Source organism: Eucyclogobius newberryi, unplaced genomic scaffold (assembly GCF_026437365.1).
Source record: "Eucyclogobius newberryi isolate DKJ021-1_F unplaced genomic scaffold, fEucNew1.0.hap1 SCAF_1, whole genome shotgun sequence".
NCBI lineage: Eukaryota > Metazoa > Chordata > Actinopteri > Gobiiformes > Gobiidae > Eucyclogobius > Eucyclogobius newberryi.
This window is the reverse complement of record NW_027315723.1, coordinates 13,483,562-13,501,719: the sequence shown is the minus strand read 5'-3', so window position 1 is coordinate 13,501,719 and position 18,158 is coordinate 13,483,562. Positions and strand designations below refer to the sequence as shown.

General features: G+C 42.1%; 1 protein-coding gene across 1 annotated transcript in view; it reads left to right on the top strand.

Moving 5' to 3' along the window:
- The window catches only part of zranb3 (zinc finger, RAN-binding domain containing 3), a 174,101-nt gene that overhangs the window by 80,950 nt on the left and 74,993 nt on the right, over nt 1–18,158 (top strand). The window contains exon 15 of the mRNA XM_072449783.1: nt 8,086–8,274. Within this exon, the coding sequence (XP_072305884.1) occupies nt 8,086–8,274 (189 nt within the window). The remainder of the gene's footprint in view (nt 1–8,085; nt 8,275–18,158) is intronic.

The following is an 18,158-nucleotide window of genomic DNA, read 5'->3' as shown; positions in this document are numbered from 1 at the left end:
AGGTGCGCGGTAGGTGAGTTCTATGATTGATACGTGGCAGAACTAATTGGCAGTCCACGCCACTAGGAAATGAGACTCAGATTTGGGCCAAAAAATCGTCCATTACGCCTTTTAAGTAGAACCCGTATCAAAAAATGGCTGTAAGATATTTTTTTTTTTCTTTTTTTAAGGAGGGCCTGAGGGTTACGTCTTTGCAGAGGGTTTGTCCACTTATCTGGTTTGAATCCCTCTCATTGCATTTGCTCAGTTGGTCAGATCCAATCTCTCACAGTTGTGTACTGCTGTACTTGGGCAAGACACTTAACTTGTCTACTGTGTCTGCATTGAATGCCGAGATACTGAGAATGTTATTGCTTGCCATTATTCAACATTATTACAGGTTATTCCAGGTCAAATGCATTGAACTACATTTATGTACTAAGTAAAGTTAGCTGTGTAAAGTTGCACTGGCCCTTTTGTCAACAACTGGTATTAATTACATCAGATTGCATTAGCCTAGCGCCGTATCCACTGATGAGACCTGTTTTTTAATTAATGTGTCAACGATTATTACTTCCTCTTTTGTGACGACGCGTGCCATCTTTGGTGATTCAGCCCACATAAAAAACCTCCATGTGGGCAGTCCTCCAGGTATTTCTTTTAAGGCTTGCACTTTCTCATAACAGTGGATGAAGTTGTAGCAGATGTCAAACGGGGTTGTGTGGGTAATCAGGTTTTCTATGTCGACATTAACAGACTGTCAACTTCGGGGACTTCACAGGTGAATAATCGTGGCACAATTTGATTAAAGGGCGTGCAATGAGATGCAGTAATCTCAAGGTCTGAAAGTGTTAGGAATCAAAAGGCGTTTATTGAATATGACAATGGATATTAAGATGTGTTTTGTAATGGTGTTAGGCTTTTGTAACCAGCTTTGTATGAGTAAAGGAGACACATCAGCCTTCTTAATGATACTTCTTACTTTGTAAAAAAAAAAGTCAACTGGACACTATTTTGGAAGAAAAATAAAAGAAAAGATGTTTCAACTTTCAAGAGTCATTTTCCATCTGTGGATCTAGTCTAGAACTCTGAGATATTTATCCAACCCTTGCCCCTTGCCACCGCCAAAACCTCTGATAATAGCCTGTCCTGTTAATCTATTTGTTAGTACTGTTTTTAAGTTTCCCCCAAAAACGAATCTTCAGCCCTGTAATGTGCTATATAAATTCTATTGTTAGCTGACTGCAGCTCCCTCATCACTGGGTATGCAGTGTCTTCATCTTAAAACCACAAACCACTCATTTGAAGACTGTTAGGTGAAGATTCTTTGAAACAGGAGTTAAGGAGGCCATTTTTGTTAAATAAAGAATCCATCTTTAAACAGAAATGGAGGCTTTAGCTTCTACTTATCGGTCATAAACAATAGTGTCTTGAAGCCATGGGGCCGGAGAAGCCCTGGTCATTCAGATGCTAATCCATGCCCCAACCTATCCATCGAACAAGACAAAGTAAAAACAAATTCTCAGCAACACGCACTAACTTCTATGGACAAATTGCACTATTTAAAGGAGTAAAAACATTTATTTACAATTTGTAGTATTTTTCATTCACTCCTATTACAGAATTGGTGGAAATATGACCCAGTTAACTTCCATTAAATATTTTGCTATTTTTGCTTACCAGTACAATTTTGTTGTTACTGTTTTTCATATTGTATGTGTTAGGTACTGTTTCCAAGTAATGTCCTTTGTAGCCCAAGAAGGTTTGTCTTGAGTCTAAGCCCTAACACAGTCATGCAAGCACTGTGGATGAAGCATCGTGCTCAAGGACACAGCAGCAGCAGCATAAAAATCTCCAACCTTTCCATTATTATTTCCATTATTTCCGTTAAATGACGGAAATAGCGAGCCTCATGCGGTCCCAGAGGATTTATAGGGACAGCAGCGTCTTGATTTTCACAGAGACCTGGTTAACAGCAGAAATGCCAGACTCTATTGTAGGTTTGGACAATTTTCATCTGCTGCGGGCAGACAGAACGAGAGAATCCGGGAAGAAAAGAGGTGGAGGTCTGGCGGTGTATGTGAACACGAGCTGGTCCAAACCCGAACACTGCACAGTGAGGGAGCAGCTATGTAACAAGGATATTGAACTATTGGCTATTGGCATGAGGCCATATTATCTGCCCCGGGAGTTCTCACATGTGATTTTGATAGCAGTCTATGTGGCCCCGTCTGCCAATGGTGAAGATGCTTGTGAAGCACTGCTCTCCTGCACTTGTAGGCTGCAAACACAGCATCCACAGGCTCTCTTCCTCATCTCTGGTGACTTTAACCACGCTTCTCCCTCTTCTGTTCTACCAACATACACCCAGTATGTTACCTGCTCCACCAGAGAGAATAGAACATTGGACTTGTTTTTTGCCAATACCAAGGAGGCTTATTCTTCTTCCCCCCTCCCTCCCCTGGGCAGCTCGGACCACAACCTTGTACATCTGAGGCCTGTGTATGAACCCATCGTGCGCAGGCAGCCTGTGGTGTCCCGTGAGGTGAGGATGTGGTCTGCTGAGAGCGAGGAGGCTCTGAGGGAATGCTTCAGCACCACTGTCTGGACTGAGCTTTATGACACACATGGGGAGGACATCAACACCATCACAGAGTGCATCACGGACTACATCAACTTCTGTTTTGAGAACATTGTTCCCTCCCGGACGGTGCGGTGTTTTCCAAACAACAAGCCATGGATTAACCGTGAACTGAAGGCTCTGTTGAAGGAGAAGAAGAGAGCCTTCAGGTCAGGGAACAAGGAGGAGCTGAGGACTGTGCAGAAGGAGCTGAGGAGGAAGATCAGGCAGGCTGAGGCCGGCTACAAGAGGAGGACGGAGGAGCAGCTGCAGCAAAAGAACATTCAGGGAGTGTGGAGGAGCCTGAAAACCATCTCGGGCTTCAAAATCCCCCCTGCCCAGACAGAGGGGGATCTACAGTGGGTGAATGATTTAAATGCTCACTTCTTGAGGTTTGATCGGTCACCCGCCCCTCCCCCTGCACAGCTGCATGCTCCCTCTTCCACAGCTGGACAATGCCCTGCATCTGTTCCTCTTCGCTTATCTGCCCCGGACCATCAGCTCCCCACTTCGCCTGGACTCACCCATCTCCCCAGCACACGGTCCCCCTGCCAACCACTGACTGTCACAGCAGCACAGGTGAGGAGTGAGCTGAAGAGGATTAAAGTGAGGAAGGCAGCAGGACCTGACGGCATCAGCCCCAGGCTCCTTAAGTCCTGCGCAGATGAACTCTGTGGAGTTATGGAGCATGTCTTCAACATGAGCCTGAAGCTGAGGGTGGTACCACAGGTCTGGAAGACCTCCTGTCTGGTACCTGTGCCTAAGACACCGCGCCCCAAAGACCTCAACAGCTTCAGGCCAGTGGCTCTCACGTCCCACCTGATGAAGACACTGGAGCGGCTAATCCTGGACCACCTCCGCTCCACCGTGAGCTCAGCCATGGACCCGCTGCAGTTTGCATATCGGCCTGGCATCGGAGTGGAGGACGCCGTCATCTCCCTGCTGCACCGCTCTCTCTCTCACCTGGAAAAGCCTGGCAGCTCTGTGAGGATCCTGTTCTTCGATCTCTCCAGCGCCTTCAACACCATCCAGCCGCTGCTCCTGAGGGACAAGCTGGAGACGGCTGGTGTGGAGTATGACCTGGCAGAGTGGATCCTGGACTACCTCACAGACCGACCCCAGTTTGTGAGAGCCCGGAACTGTGTGTCTGACACTCGGACCTGCAGTGTGGGGGCGCCCCAGGGCACTGTCCTCGCGCCCTTTCTCTTCACCCTTTACACTGCAGACTTCAGACATGACATGGACAGCTGTGTCCTGCAGAAGTTCTCTGACGACTCTGCCATCATCGGACTCATCACGGACGACGATGACGCGGAGTACAGAGGACTGGCGCAGGACTTTGTGGACTGGTGTCAGCGAAACCACCTCCTCATCAACGCGGGGAAGACCAAGGAGATGGTGGTGGATTTCCGCAGACACCACCCCACTGCCCCCTCACCAGTGAACATCCAGGGACGGGACATTGAGAGAGTGGACTCATACAAGTACCTGGGTGTTCATCTGAACCACAAACTGGACTGGACTCATAACACAGACGCACTGTACAGGAAGAGCCAGAGTCGGCTCTACCTCCTGAGGAGACTCAGGTCTTTTGGAGTGACAGGGCCACTCCTGAAGACCTTCTACGACTCCGTGGTGGCATCGGCCCTCCTGTATGGTGTGGCCTGCTGGAGCAGCAGCATCACAGAGAGAGAGAGAGGAAGAGGCTGGACAGAGTCATCAAGAAGTCCAGCTCCGTCCTGGGCTGTGCTCTGGACTCGGTGCAGGAGGTGGGGGACAGGAGGGTCCTGGCTAGATTCACATCTATGCTGGACCATGAGTGTCACCCCCTGCAGGACACGCTTCAGTGAGAGACTGATCCACCCTCGATGTGTGAAGGAAAGGTTCCGTAGGTCTTTCCTTCCTGCTGCTGTCAGACTATATAACAAAAACTGTTAGTACTGAACACTCGCAATACTGACCTAACCTAATACTGATGTGCAATTCTGTCGTATGTGCAATTGCTGTGAAATTCATGTGCAATTCATGTGCAATTACTGTGAAATTCATGTGCAATCTATGTGCTGTCGTGACACATATTCATGTGCAATTACTGTCGGGATCACATGCAATGGTATTTATTTATTTATTTATTTATTTGTCTATGGGAGTTTTTATTTATTTATAGGAGATCTTCTACTGAGAGTGTTTTTCAGACTTCCTATAAGTTATCTGTTCTTCTGTATCTACCTCTGTATCTACCTGCGTTGCACCAATGAAATTTCCCCATGTGGGACAATAAAGGAATATCTTATCTTATCTTATTATAAAATAAACAATTTTGCCAATGCATTTTTTGCTTTATCTGATTGCCATTCCTGAAACAGTTCTTTCTAAGTTAAATCTCACGGACAAGGACGTAGGATGCATAACGCAACAAAAGAGCCATAATAATTTCCAGATAATTGCAAATTATTTAATGCATTTTATTGTACCCCAGGTGACCGCTTTCATGCAGTCTTTAAAATATACATGCAAAAAGTACATTATTTCTAGTTGCTAGTTACTTTGCAAGTCCAGAACACCATGAATCCTTTATTTTTAGCGCATGTATAATGTCACCTTGTTGCCTAGCACGTTCTTGTGTAAATGTTCCTCCGCCGACTTCCCAGTTGAATTTAGAGTTCTATTATTTGCCGAGCAGTAGGTGTGATTCTAACAAGATATTTGAAAAGTTATTAAAAAAAACAGTAAAAGTTGCGAGACGGAGAGGACGCGCCTGGGCTAATTAGCAATCTCGCCCTGTATACACAACTATATCTAGCTGGATTCGTCAAAAGGCCACTGCTTCCCCTGAAAATGTCATGCTAGTCGGGGGACACGCGAACCCTTCTCTGCCCCCCTTTTCTGCTAACAAGTCGCACGTGGCTCAATTTGTGTCGAAATGTCCGCTGCCGAGGAAGACGTTAGCGCTGGGAAAATCTACAGGACCTAACCCCAGCCCGTGTGACACTCTCGAGGGGCACAATTATGTTCAAGTGGCGGATTTGAGCCATGATAATGTAAACACGGCAGAAATAATGTAATGGTTTTGTACTGGAGTCTGTAATGCATAAGAAATCAAAAGCACAGAAACAGCTGTGTAAAAGGAAAAGCTACTTAGGTGAATTGGTGACTCAACAAAGGTACACTATAATTTCTACGCCACTGGCTTATCTCCATGGGGGACGTAATTGCCTTGACTCGAATGTTTCACAGTATGGCATTAAACTTATCTATCTCCGGGGAAACGACCAACCAGGACAATTTACATGTCGGATCTCAAAACAAGATTTGTTTTTTTAATGTATTTTTCCGTTTAAATTAAATCAATAATAAATAGATACATTTTATGTCATAGTGCAGGATAATCTATGTGGTGTATCAACCGTCTGAAAATGTACGCAGTGCACCTTTTAAACTCTGGCATGTGTACCTCACTGAAGGGGGAACTATTGCATGAATTACTACTTTCAATTTACAAAAAGCTGAACTAACGTACTACTTTTACCAATAGATTTCCAATTTGCCTCTGCCTTTAAACAGCTTTGACTTTTGCTCTTTTGCTTTAAGTCATAGTCCAGTGTATGTCACTTGTAATAGCCTACTGAATTATTAACTATTATTGATTGTTACTGCCCCAAACCACTCGGGGCACATGTTTTCTATCAAGCCATTAAAAACCCACTTAACATAACGCCAACCTTGCATACATTAACATTTTGTGCTTTCAACATGACAGTTGCTCAACCATTTTCAACAGATTGAATTCATCAATGGTTTTAAATGGGAGCTTGTAGTAGAGGTGGGCGATTGGACGTTTACAATGTAAACAATGTAAAACCATAAACTAATTTGGTGTTTTAATTTGACAGTTTCTTCACTTTTGTGCAATACTTGAACCTCAACCAAGAAGACACATTTTAGCAAATGATGGTTAAAATGTCATCTTATTTCGGCTATTAGCATAATACAGTTAAGGTGGAATAATATGTTTACGACAAGAAAAGCGGCTGTTCTAGTTCTGTTTCGGATCCTCCTTTGTGCACCAGACTGGAGCGAAGGACAGATGCAGCGTTTGTTGACAATTATTATGTTTAGGTTTGATTGCGCCGTGATACAGACAAGTAATTAGCAAAACAATGTGAGCCGGAGATAATGATGTTGCTGGTAAAGCAGTTTGCCAGGTGTGCTCTTGCAGGCTCGAACTGTAAATGTAAGGTAAATGTTTTAGCTAGAGGTTCAAGCTGGAAATAAAAGTGATCTTCAATCGAGATTGAACTGATTTAACAGTGGTGGAATATTTCTTATATCGCTTACTTGTGTGTGTTTTTCTTTAGGATTAATGCTGTCTGTTTTGTGTACGATGAATAATTATGCAAATATACCGATTTTATTATGTCTATCAAGACAAACTCCAGTATATGTGGTAATCTATGTTCCCGAATCATTAAAATAATTATGATAAGCTATTCTGTTCTGTTGTAGTTTCTTCTGACATATAGTAAAGCAATGCTATGACAGTGGTGTTTAGTGGACTATTTATGCCCCCTCCTTATCTACTCCCTCTGCTTCCTTGCTCAGTTTAGATTAAACACTTGCTACTGCAAAATGTACATTATCTTTACAGAGCGAGGAGTTGTTTTACTGTGCGTGCGGAAACGCCAATCCATTTGACACAATCACAGGCTCTAAAGATGTCACAGGAGAACTTATGAGGCCTAATAACCGCACTAATGAGTCATATCCAGTTTTACTTTGTCGCCAGCAGTCGAGTTGTCACGCTGTCGCGCTCTTCACTTGATTGATACTGGTTCTCAAGGGGGAAAAAATGCTTAAAGGATGGTATGGTTTTTATTACACAAAAAATAATAATATGCATTCTTACTGTGAGCGGGTGCCTCTCCGCATATCCATAGTGCATCTTTTTGTCCATTTGTGGTGCAAGTTAATAGGTTTTTTGTTGTTTGTGATCAGATTTAGAGTTGGAGTTATTCGGATGGAGTCTTGCCCCACAGCAAGAAGGTTCTGAGATAGATTCCCAAACCTGGTGGTGCCTTTTTGTGTGGTGTTTGTAATGTTCCCTCTGTGTCTGGGTTTTCTCAGATTTTTTTTTCTCTGATTGTAACTTTTCATGTGAATAAATTATAAATATATTAAATAGACAATTTTGGTTTCCAAATGCTAGAGCTTAAAATGTAAGTGATTCCTGATTTGTCCTTCATAGGTCATGCTTTGATTGCCAAAACTGTCCTGGCTTGGCCCGGATTTAGACCTCTTGTTTTAAGTGTTGGTTCACTCTTTTGTTTAGACTAGATTAGGCATCTCATTTTGTGACTTATCAGAGTTGATACAGTTGTTCTTCATTATTACTTCATTATGTCCTTTTTAAAATGCATTCTGACTATGGTAATAAATTTAGAAATGTTGAAAGCCAATACATATTTTTTGCTTTTTCTTATCAACAGTTGCTCCAGATCCATTTCCAAAACCTGATCATCCACCATCGGACCAAGAAGAACCCATAATCCTCTCTGACTGCGAAGGGGCGGTGCTTCCAAAAAATTACCATAAAACATTTGACGAGAAGGAAATGGGCAATGAACAACAAGACCTCCAAGACAAACAAGACGGCCGCTCCCCTGACCAAACACAAGGTAATCCCACCTGCAACACCTGCTTTTCATATAAAGTGAAATTGGCAATAGGGCATTGTCACCTGCCATATAAAGCTGTTTAATATTATCACTTCAAGCCAATAAGGGATATATCTCATTCCATATGGGGCTTATGCATTGACTTTGTTCTTGCCAGGTTTCTTCTTATTATTATTGGCTCGAGCCTTCCAGAATGGAATGGATCGAGACATTGTTCTTTCCAGGTTTCTTATTATTATTATAGTTTTGCATGGTAAACTTTTGCCACAACTCAGGCATTTTCAACCCCCTGAACATTGATGAATGTCACACATGGGGACATAGACGCGATCGGCTCGGCCCGAACTCCAATAAAATGGACCTTGCGAGAACGCCCGTCGCAACAGTGCCGACTAGTTCAAAAAAGAAAAAGACATGAAAGGCTTAATCTTTGGCCTAGGCACTTGAGACTTGGGACAGTGATAGAGCTACCTTTGACGAGTAAAACACACCTGACAGCATCGCTGTGTGATAAACAGGAAGTCAGCCATGTTGAATCAAAGTGGCACCGCCACGTTTGACATAATCGTACTTGTTCTAGGTTTTCACTCACTAATGCGTTTTTATGGTCTGAGTGGAAATAATTAATACCATGTAACAAATTTACTCCATAGCGCCCCCTACCTTGCCTGACCCGCATTCTGTTTGAATGCGTAAGGGTCTGGAATCAGAGTCAGAGCCAATGAACTCGTCGGTAATCCATTTATTTATCCAATCCCAGTCGGTGGTTTTAACGCGTCACACTGAGATACGGAAGTAGCTTTCCACCCCCGTTCCAAAACATTCAAGATGGCAGACCCGGCTCGTGAACGAGTGTTTACTTCTGCTCTCGCTTCGGTTTGAACAATCAGGAAATTCCGCTCTACTTGCCGTGATGAACGTGCGTTAGATGCGGTTATGCGAAGGGCGTCATCGCTATTCAGGAGACATTTTCTGCGTTCGGGGACGGATAACGTGGAACACGCCTTGTTGACAAGGGCTACGTAATATCCGGTTATGCAAAACTCAACATTGTCTGATTTGTTTGAAACTCATGGATTATATTCTCCTCAAGACGCCATGAAAAAAGTGCATTTGCAGATATTGTGTATTTTCACAATTGGCCAGCAGGGGCGCAATGAATGCCTTCACTTCCTCTTCCTCTTTTATTTTGATGGAACATTTCCTCTCGTGCCGTGGTCTTAGCATTAGCGTTAGCATCAGCATTAGCGGCGGGTCTCTGTTGCTAGGTGATGGGGGTTCAGGGAGGAGGGGGTTTAAAGAATAAAGTCTAGGAGAATGCAGTATCGGGGCAATTGCAATCAAAACACGGTCGTGTTGGAAGGCGGTTGCGCGGGTGGCGAGAGCCATCGTCGCCGCTACCGCTGCTTTCATTATTATTATTATTACTCCTATTGCTATTGGAAGGTATTGGCTGTTCAGATGAGATACTGAAATAACTTGGAGAGTAGTAGTAGTAGTAGTGGTAGTGGTGGCGGTGGCAGTAGTATTAGTAGATCATGCTTTTTTCATGTAGTTAGTATTGATCTATATTATACGTAGCTCTGTTCATTGTTAAATACTATATTGATTTAAAACAGATCCATTGACTTTCTGTTCAAAGCTGCAGAACTAATAAGCCCTGCCTCGTCATACTGACGTTTCACTGTAGCAAGCAGCGGACATGTTAAAAAAACAACAACATGTAAGTGGTTATGTGACATTTTAAAAGCCTACATGTGTCAGACTTAATTTTTTCCAATATTTGCAAGTAATCATTGGTTCCTAATGAACTCCGGAATATGTTTTTCCGATAAAAAATGCACATGAACCCTCACACAGATTGGAAAACAATTTAGGTACTTGAGTGAAAAGCGGTCTGACTTCCACACCTGACATCACTGCCGTGAGGAGACGGGCAAAATCATGAGTTTATTTATCATACATTTGAGGTCTTGGACTAAATGTTTGTACATTTTTGGGTTTACTGTCATTTGTCCATAGTAGTTACAATAGTAGTTATACCGTTATGAATGAAACAATGTTTCAATGTCTGGACAATGAAATGAAATATAAGTTGTAGTATTGTAGTTGTTGTTGAAATATTAAACAGTAAAGATGTATTTGTTTCCAATAAACAAATACTACAGATGTTTGATACTTATCATTTTTAGCTGTAATGACATTTTTATTGTACAATCAGTCCTCTGTTTTGACAGTTTGGTGACATTCTTACATTACATTTTATCTATTGTAATTTTGACTTTTTCTCTATAAAAATTAGCTTTTGAAAAACATTACTTTGACACCATGATTCACTCACAGCTTCATGTCCTCAAGCTACCTCAGTCACAAATAAAATTCAACTTCCCTCATTCTCCCGAAATCTGAAAATAAATATGCAAATGAGCTCCCCTATCGTTTCAACCTTCCTTTGCCTCTACGGAGACATCATTTTCGAGACAGCGTTTATAAGGGTAGTGTGTTTAATTTCATAAGTGTAACCTCCCTTTCACCAAACCATCGTTGGAACATGAGCTTCTCCAGTTGTCCATTTCTATTCTTTTCTCCTAGGTCCCCTACCAAACAAATTTCCAATTACACTGGGTGTATTACAGCAAATTAAGACCTTTGTTACAGTAAGGCCGTCTCCCAGGGATACGCAAAGCAATAAATCGCACTAATTACAAAGAACTAATTACGCCACGCAATATTAAGAATGGCTGGTCTGCTAAAATGCTGGCCTTGCATAGTTTAAGTAAAACTGGTGACCTGGACATTGCCTCTATGCGAAGAGGCATTTAAGGTCAGTAGTTACTCCAGGATGTTAGAGCTTTTCTTTGATTGATTGTAGCAAATAAATGTGAAACATAACCTTTATAGTTTTACTTTAAAGGACAAATGTTATGCATTATTTGTATTGTTATTTCCTTTAAACATGCTCTTGGGTACTTTTTAGATGGGCATCTCAAAAAAAAAGGTTTACATGGTATAACAAACAAAATTACATTTAGATGTCTGCTGTTTCTTGACTTAATTAGTTTTGGGGCCATCTACTGGCTTCAGAGGGAACTAAACATAGTTTAAGATTTAAAAAAAATGTCAATGCATTTCAAGCTGGCCCCTCACTTCCGGGTCTCAGAACGTAGTTGTACTGATCATGATTAGACGGGGGAAATTCACAGAACAAGTCCGGCGATGATTTATGGACTTAAAAAACAGCAGAGAAGATTCTCAGAGCCACGTCACAGATTGAGAAAACGTGAGTTATCGATTGTTTTTGGTGCTCGGAGGGGGAGAGGACTTTCTGACTAGGATTCATCAAACTACCGTGAAGGAAGCTAAATGCAACTCCAGGAATAATGTTAGTAGGGCTAACGTTTTAAGGATTATGCTAAATTGATTCTTTTTTAGCTTTTAACCATGTACTGTTATCCCTTTGATCAATTGTCTATCATTTTAAAAAGATTAAAACATTCTTAAAACACACTAAGCACTTTCAAACATAGCTGCGATATACAGTGGAAATCAGGCTTAATAAAAGTTTGAAGAAGCTGCTGTTGCTCGTCTAATGGCGGCGGTTGGCATTAGTCTCTGCTCCGCTTCACATAAAACTAAATTAAATAAACAAGCAAAGTAAATGAGTTTGACTGAGCTTTCTTGATCTTTTTTGTTGACAGTCCACTATACAATGCCATACAATAAGCACGTGTCTGCCTCCTCAAGCAATGAAAAACATTGTTAAAACAACAGTGCATTGAAAATAGCAGTGATGCACAAAACAGAACATGCTTGTTTTAGCACAAAATAGTGGTTATAACAAAGGAGAAGGAGTTTTTCAAAATGTACATCTGAAAGTTTATTTCTCTTTGTTGTGAGGACAAGATTAGTAAGATGATATTTTTGCAATCATCATACATTTGTTAAAATATTTCTGTAAACGTCTTGATTGAGGTGTAAGTACTGAACAGTGTGAATGGACTGGCAATGGTCTATTTCTGAATCAGATCTTTTGCAATTTTTTCATTGTTTTCTTATTGCAGACGCAACTATTTAATTGCATATCTTCAAATAGCCATTACGATCTTTTACACGATATATCGCCCACCTCTAGTTGAGCCCTCCACTCACCACATGCTTTTAAACGATTAAACCATTTCCATCAAAAGCCAGATTCAAATCTTTTGCCTTTTATCTAAACCCGGACAAGACCTATAGTGCTGGTTTTCAGGTCCATTTAACTGAAAAGGAAAAATCTCTTCGACCTCGTAACAGGCAGGGTATCGCTCCCTATTAGCTTTTAACATCTTTAGATCAATGTGGAACAACTCTCCCTCTGCTTCCCTTAACCAAAGCGAGGCATGCCATCTACCTCTGACATCTTTTAGTGCCAGCGGACATCCGAAATTCCGAGCGTTCCTGAATGCAACCCAAACGAACCAATGCTGTTACCTCCTGTCGAGCTTTCTATCTTCAAAAAAACTGAAAAAAAATCAAAGGTTAACACACTTCTCTTTTCAAAACACTCTTTTTAAGCCGACTGAAGCGGAGAGATAAAAGCAGCGCTGCCGATCACAAATGGCACCTCTAAAGACTCACAGCCGGACGCCATTTTGGACCCCACGAAGTCTTTCGGTGGTTTCTATGGCAACTGCTAATATCTTTCTATACATCAGTTTTCATTTTTGTACATTGCATCTTTGTCTGTTCTCCTTGGCCTTCCTTCGCTTTTGCATTGCATTGTGATCCCAACTCTCACTTGTTCATGTTGACGTTGTGTCCTTGAGCGAGACACTCCGTATACCTGTGTTTAAATGTGGTGTGTAACAGCGATTGGTGATGCAGATTGGCTGCCATGCTTAGAGGGGTGAGGCTTTCCATGGGGGTGCCCCCTTTACATGGCATTTAGACCCTTTTCACAGTGGAGAGTGCACCCCACTAGGGCTGGGTATTGCCAAGACCCTCGCGATACGATACGTATCCCGATACTTGTATGTCCCGATACAATTCCCTCATTACGATACGTATCCCGATACTTTTTTGAAAAAATGGTTTACCAAATGGGCATTTGTTTTATTCCGGGTAAGAAAATGCATGCATTTTTATGTTTATCCACAAAGCTTAAGCTTAAGCGTGGTGCACGGTGTGTGTATGTCTCAGTAGTTCCGCGCTGTTTACTGCCCTCTACAGGAGGGAGCTTCTAAACAGCCGCCCGGACAATTTGTAATAAATTAACGTTATTGAAAAGTATCGATACAGCGATATTTTGAACACAGCCCTACACCCCACCCCCTTTTATGTTTACATGACTTAGTCTTGGGAAAGATTGGATATCTAACAAAGAGACAACATTTTTGGGGGTGTATTTTCCATGCTGGGGGGCTCTGAGTAGGCTCGTCTCTCCACAGATCACCTGCTTGTCTCCAAAGAGATTGTGTTGAATTCCAGGCAAAGCAATAACATGTGGCAAACCCTCTACAATGCACCTTTCTATACATTATTATTAATATTATTATTTTTTACAATATCCTGCACATTACATTGCTGGATACTTGACTTTTAAGTATTTTAAACCCCAAATGTTTCCATCTCCCTCTGCCGACCTGAGCATGAATGGAGCAGAGCTGGACACAGAGAAGGAGTGATTGCTCGTCTCCACGGTGAGGGGAAACTAATCTCACTGCAATCAAGGAGCGGGGGCGTCCCAACAGCTCCACATTTGCCTTCTCAAACCCCCTCGCTATTGGCCGCAGGTACAGCATAATCATTACTGAGCCTCTCCTGACCCCATAGGTCACTTTTATTGGACAACCGCGGTGATGTGAATTAAACCCACGCTGCTAGAGACTGATGGGTCCAAGTAACAAAGTAAGAACAAGCTACATGCAGAATTTAGCCTTTAGACACATGGATTAAACCAGAGCTTCTCAAACTTTTTCTGACGCGCCCCCGTTAGGAGATAAAACATTTTTATCTCCTCCCCCACAGCCTCGAGAAATTCTAAAGTATCATTACATTTTTTTAAATAAATAAAGCATCTATACAACCGCATAGTACCATGAAATAACAGTAATAATTAGAGTCTGAATAGGCTAAATTACCCTATTTTTAGTTTTTAGTTTCATTCACAGACTGTGACTGTCTGTGTTTGGTCATGGTGCATGAAGCTATGAAGAAATGGCACAACACACAGCCTCACTGCTCTACAAATATGAGTCTATCTTAGTGCTCTCCCCTCCCTCTGTTTCTTCTCCTGCGCAGCCAGGGCAGGTCAGTCACCTGTCTCCAGTGGGACAGCGCAGAATTGGCGCTTCATTGTTTTGAATTAGGCGTTTCAAGGAGAAGACGCACTTGCGTTACTTCTCGGTCACTGTGAATCTCTTTTACCACTGCGGGTCCCCGACACACTGCTTTCTGTGCGGTGCGTTTATGTTTCACATTTGACACGAAAATCCCATGGGATCAAAGTGGAAAGGAAACGAATGCATACATATTCTTCAGATATGCTTTATATCACCAACTAAGTGGTCAGAAGCGGAGCAAGTTTAAAACTCAGACTTGTAAAGTGGAGGGAAGAGACGAGCGCGAAGGGAACCAGGACAGAAGCGCGCATGGAGAGGGAGAGGAGGGAGCAAGAGGCCAAAGCTGTGACTCCTTCTAAACCCGTAGCAAACACTTCTCCACTGCTTTATTGTATTTAAAGAATAACTCCTTGTTGGCCCTGGGCGTTTTTTCTGTAGCTCAAAACAAGTCTATGCGCACATTTCTCCCCACGCCTCGCGACCCTCTTGGCACGGCTCTGTGCGCCCCCCACTTTGAGAAGCTCTGGGTTAAACTATGTAAGCTCAGCCAAAATATTGTGACAACTGACAGATGGAGTGTTTCCTGTCTGCAGTGATCAGGTTTGATTCAGACTTGGTTTTAACACATGTTCAATCTAGCTAGTGTGGTTTGGCATGTGATTCCACATTATGGCATTAAACTTATTCATCCCCATGGACCCAAGCCACCAGGCAAAGTCACAAGTCAAATCTGAGGAGAGGTGACCCCGCTCACGGCAAGAACGCATGCTTTTCAAGGGGATGTATAAGGGGTGCGAGATATGGGGAAAAAAATGATCTCAGTTTTGTTGGAGCTAGCACCAAACTCATCATTCATGTACACGTTGTATTTTTCTATTGCTTTTAACAAGTAAATAAGTAATCTGCTTCTTCTGAAAGTTCACTCTTCACTGTGCTTGGTTAAGTTCAGATGTCACTCACTCAGAGGCTGACCAGTAGGAGAAGTGGGTTGGAGAATTGTCTGTGTATGAGCAGAAAGCTGCATTGAACATAGATGTAGTGAATCGTAATTCAGTATTTAAGATTTCACCAAATGAGATAAGAATGTGATGGCAATATATTTTATCACCATATTGCCCAGCCCGACAATATTTGACTAAATGCATGAGTGACATGTTTAATGCCACACTATGGATCATCCCAAGCAAAGCAATAACATCTTCATGGATAAAAGTAGGCGGTGGAACTTCAGCATGTGTTGAAGTTATAGTGCTTCCTTTATATAATTTGAAAAAATAAGTATACTTTCAATCACATTGCCACTTCTAAATGTCCACTAATTAACCAATGTAGTTGCTTCTAATTTGTTATAAAATATATAATAAACTTTTTTTTTATTCTTGTTTGGTCCAATCGAATAGACTAATGGCTCATATTGCAAGGCTGGTAGTATTGCTTCAAAGTTCTTCCACTGATTTTATTTATTTTTTTAATGTCCTTATTACTACTCTCCAGCTACTTTTACAAACTGTTTAAAATGTCTTTGTTCAAGAAAATCACCAATATTTTCTTCTCCCATCTTTAGTTTCAATCCTTGTGCAGAAGATGAGATGACTCAGTCCAATTAGGCTGTGTTGTCGCGCTCTCACGGTAAAATAACGCACACTCTTCCCTGGGGTTGTTTTGAAGCCACTGCTCATAGCGCGTAAGTGACAGGCTAATAAGACAGGCTTTGTAAGATGAATTGCCCCCATCGTATAAATGCCCCACTTAAAGCCTCCGCCGCCGCCGCCATCGCGTTCCTGCACCACAAACAGGCGATCCAGGCGAGAAAGTGCTTACAGCTAATAAACCAGCCACTGCCGTTTGTTTTGAGTGTTGGAATATAGTGGAGAGACACAGTGTCACCAAGTGCATGTGCTCTTGTTTCATTGTTTAGTCCTTATAGTTCTGGTTTAGATTTGGCTTAGTCCTCGTATAGATCTAGTTTAGTATAGTTCTTGCTTAGTTCACGTTAAGTCCTTATTCTAGTTTAGTTTTGTTTTGGTATGATTGTGGTTTAGTCCTGGTTTAGTTCTGATTCAGTCCTGGTTTAGCTCTTGCCTTGATCTGGTTGAGACCTGTTGCAATCATTCTTCTAAAATGCCTCTTGTCAATATAATCTGGGACAACTAAAACTACATTGTAGGACGCTACCGAGTCCTAAACAAGTCCATATTTAAACCTGGTTTAGTCCTTGCTTAGGTCTAACCTACAGTTTTGCAATCCATGGAGATGGATGCTTTAATAACATGCTGTGTAACTTAAATACATGCTTGCTTAGATATGTATTTGATCGATCCAATTTTAGTCTGAGTTTTACATTTTTCCCTCTAAAAACTACAATTTTTCGATCTATGTAGTCCATGGAAGACTGGAATTGTTACTAGTGTCCTCAAACTGTTATTGGTCTTGCAAAGTGGCCCAGTCCTCCAGCAGCAACATCAGTGAGTATCAGAACACTGTGTACCATAGAGCCTTTGAAAATTGCACCGGTGAGAATTACAAACATAAAAATGAAGGATATGGGTGCTGGACACGATAGGTCAAGGAGAAGACTTATGAGAGTAATCCCACCTGGAAAAACACAGCCACTGAACACATCATCAGCTGTAAATGTCTTGTACAAATAAAAACATATTTGATTTAATGGTACTCACAGATTGAGAAGAGATAAAGGGGACATTCATTGGAATTCAACAGCCAATGAAAGATTGTATTAACCTGCAACGGGGTGGGAAATATATTTAAATAAGATGAGATAAAATAACCTTTATTTGTCCCACAGTGGGGAAATTCCAGTGTTGCAACACAGATTGCACAGAAGTATAATACTAAAAACAGATAACTTAGAAATAACTCTTATATTTTAAAAATAATAACACTCTTAGTTACAGCTGTTATATGGACAGAAAACATAGCACCAGGATGATTGACATTTTGTCACAGTATTGCACATGATAATGAAGCTGAATGACACAGGGCTGTTCAGGGCTACAGTCTGACAGCAGCAGAAGGAAAGACCTGTGAAAGCTCTCCTTCACACAGCGAGGGTGGATCAGTCTCTCACTGAAGCTGCTCTCCAGAGTGGACTGCAGGGGGTGAGACTCATGGTCAAGTATAGATGTGAATCTAGCCAGGACCCTCCTGTCCCCCACCTCCTGCACCGAGTCCAGAGCACAGCCCAGGACGGAGCTGGACTTCTTGATGACTCTGTCCAGGCTCTTCCTCTCCCTCTCTGTGATGCTGCTGCTCCAGCAGGCCACACCGTACAGGAGGGCTGATGCCACCACAGAGTCCTGTACAGTGCGTCTGTGTTATGAGTCCAGTCCAGTTTGTGGTTCAGATAAATATGAATATGTTGTTTGAGGATAGACAAAATTAGAATATTGAAGAAGACACATTATGCTCTTGTATACTATGAAGTTGTATACCGTACTATGGCACTTGTGAATCCAGATTTCAAATGGACATTTTAAAACTCAACTGGATATTTTCATTTTTGTGCCAAAATGATACATGTCATGATGCTGCTGAATCCTATGT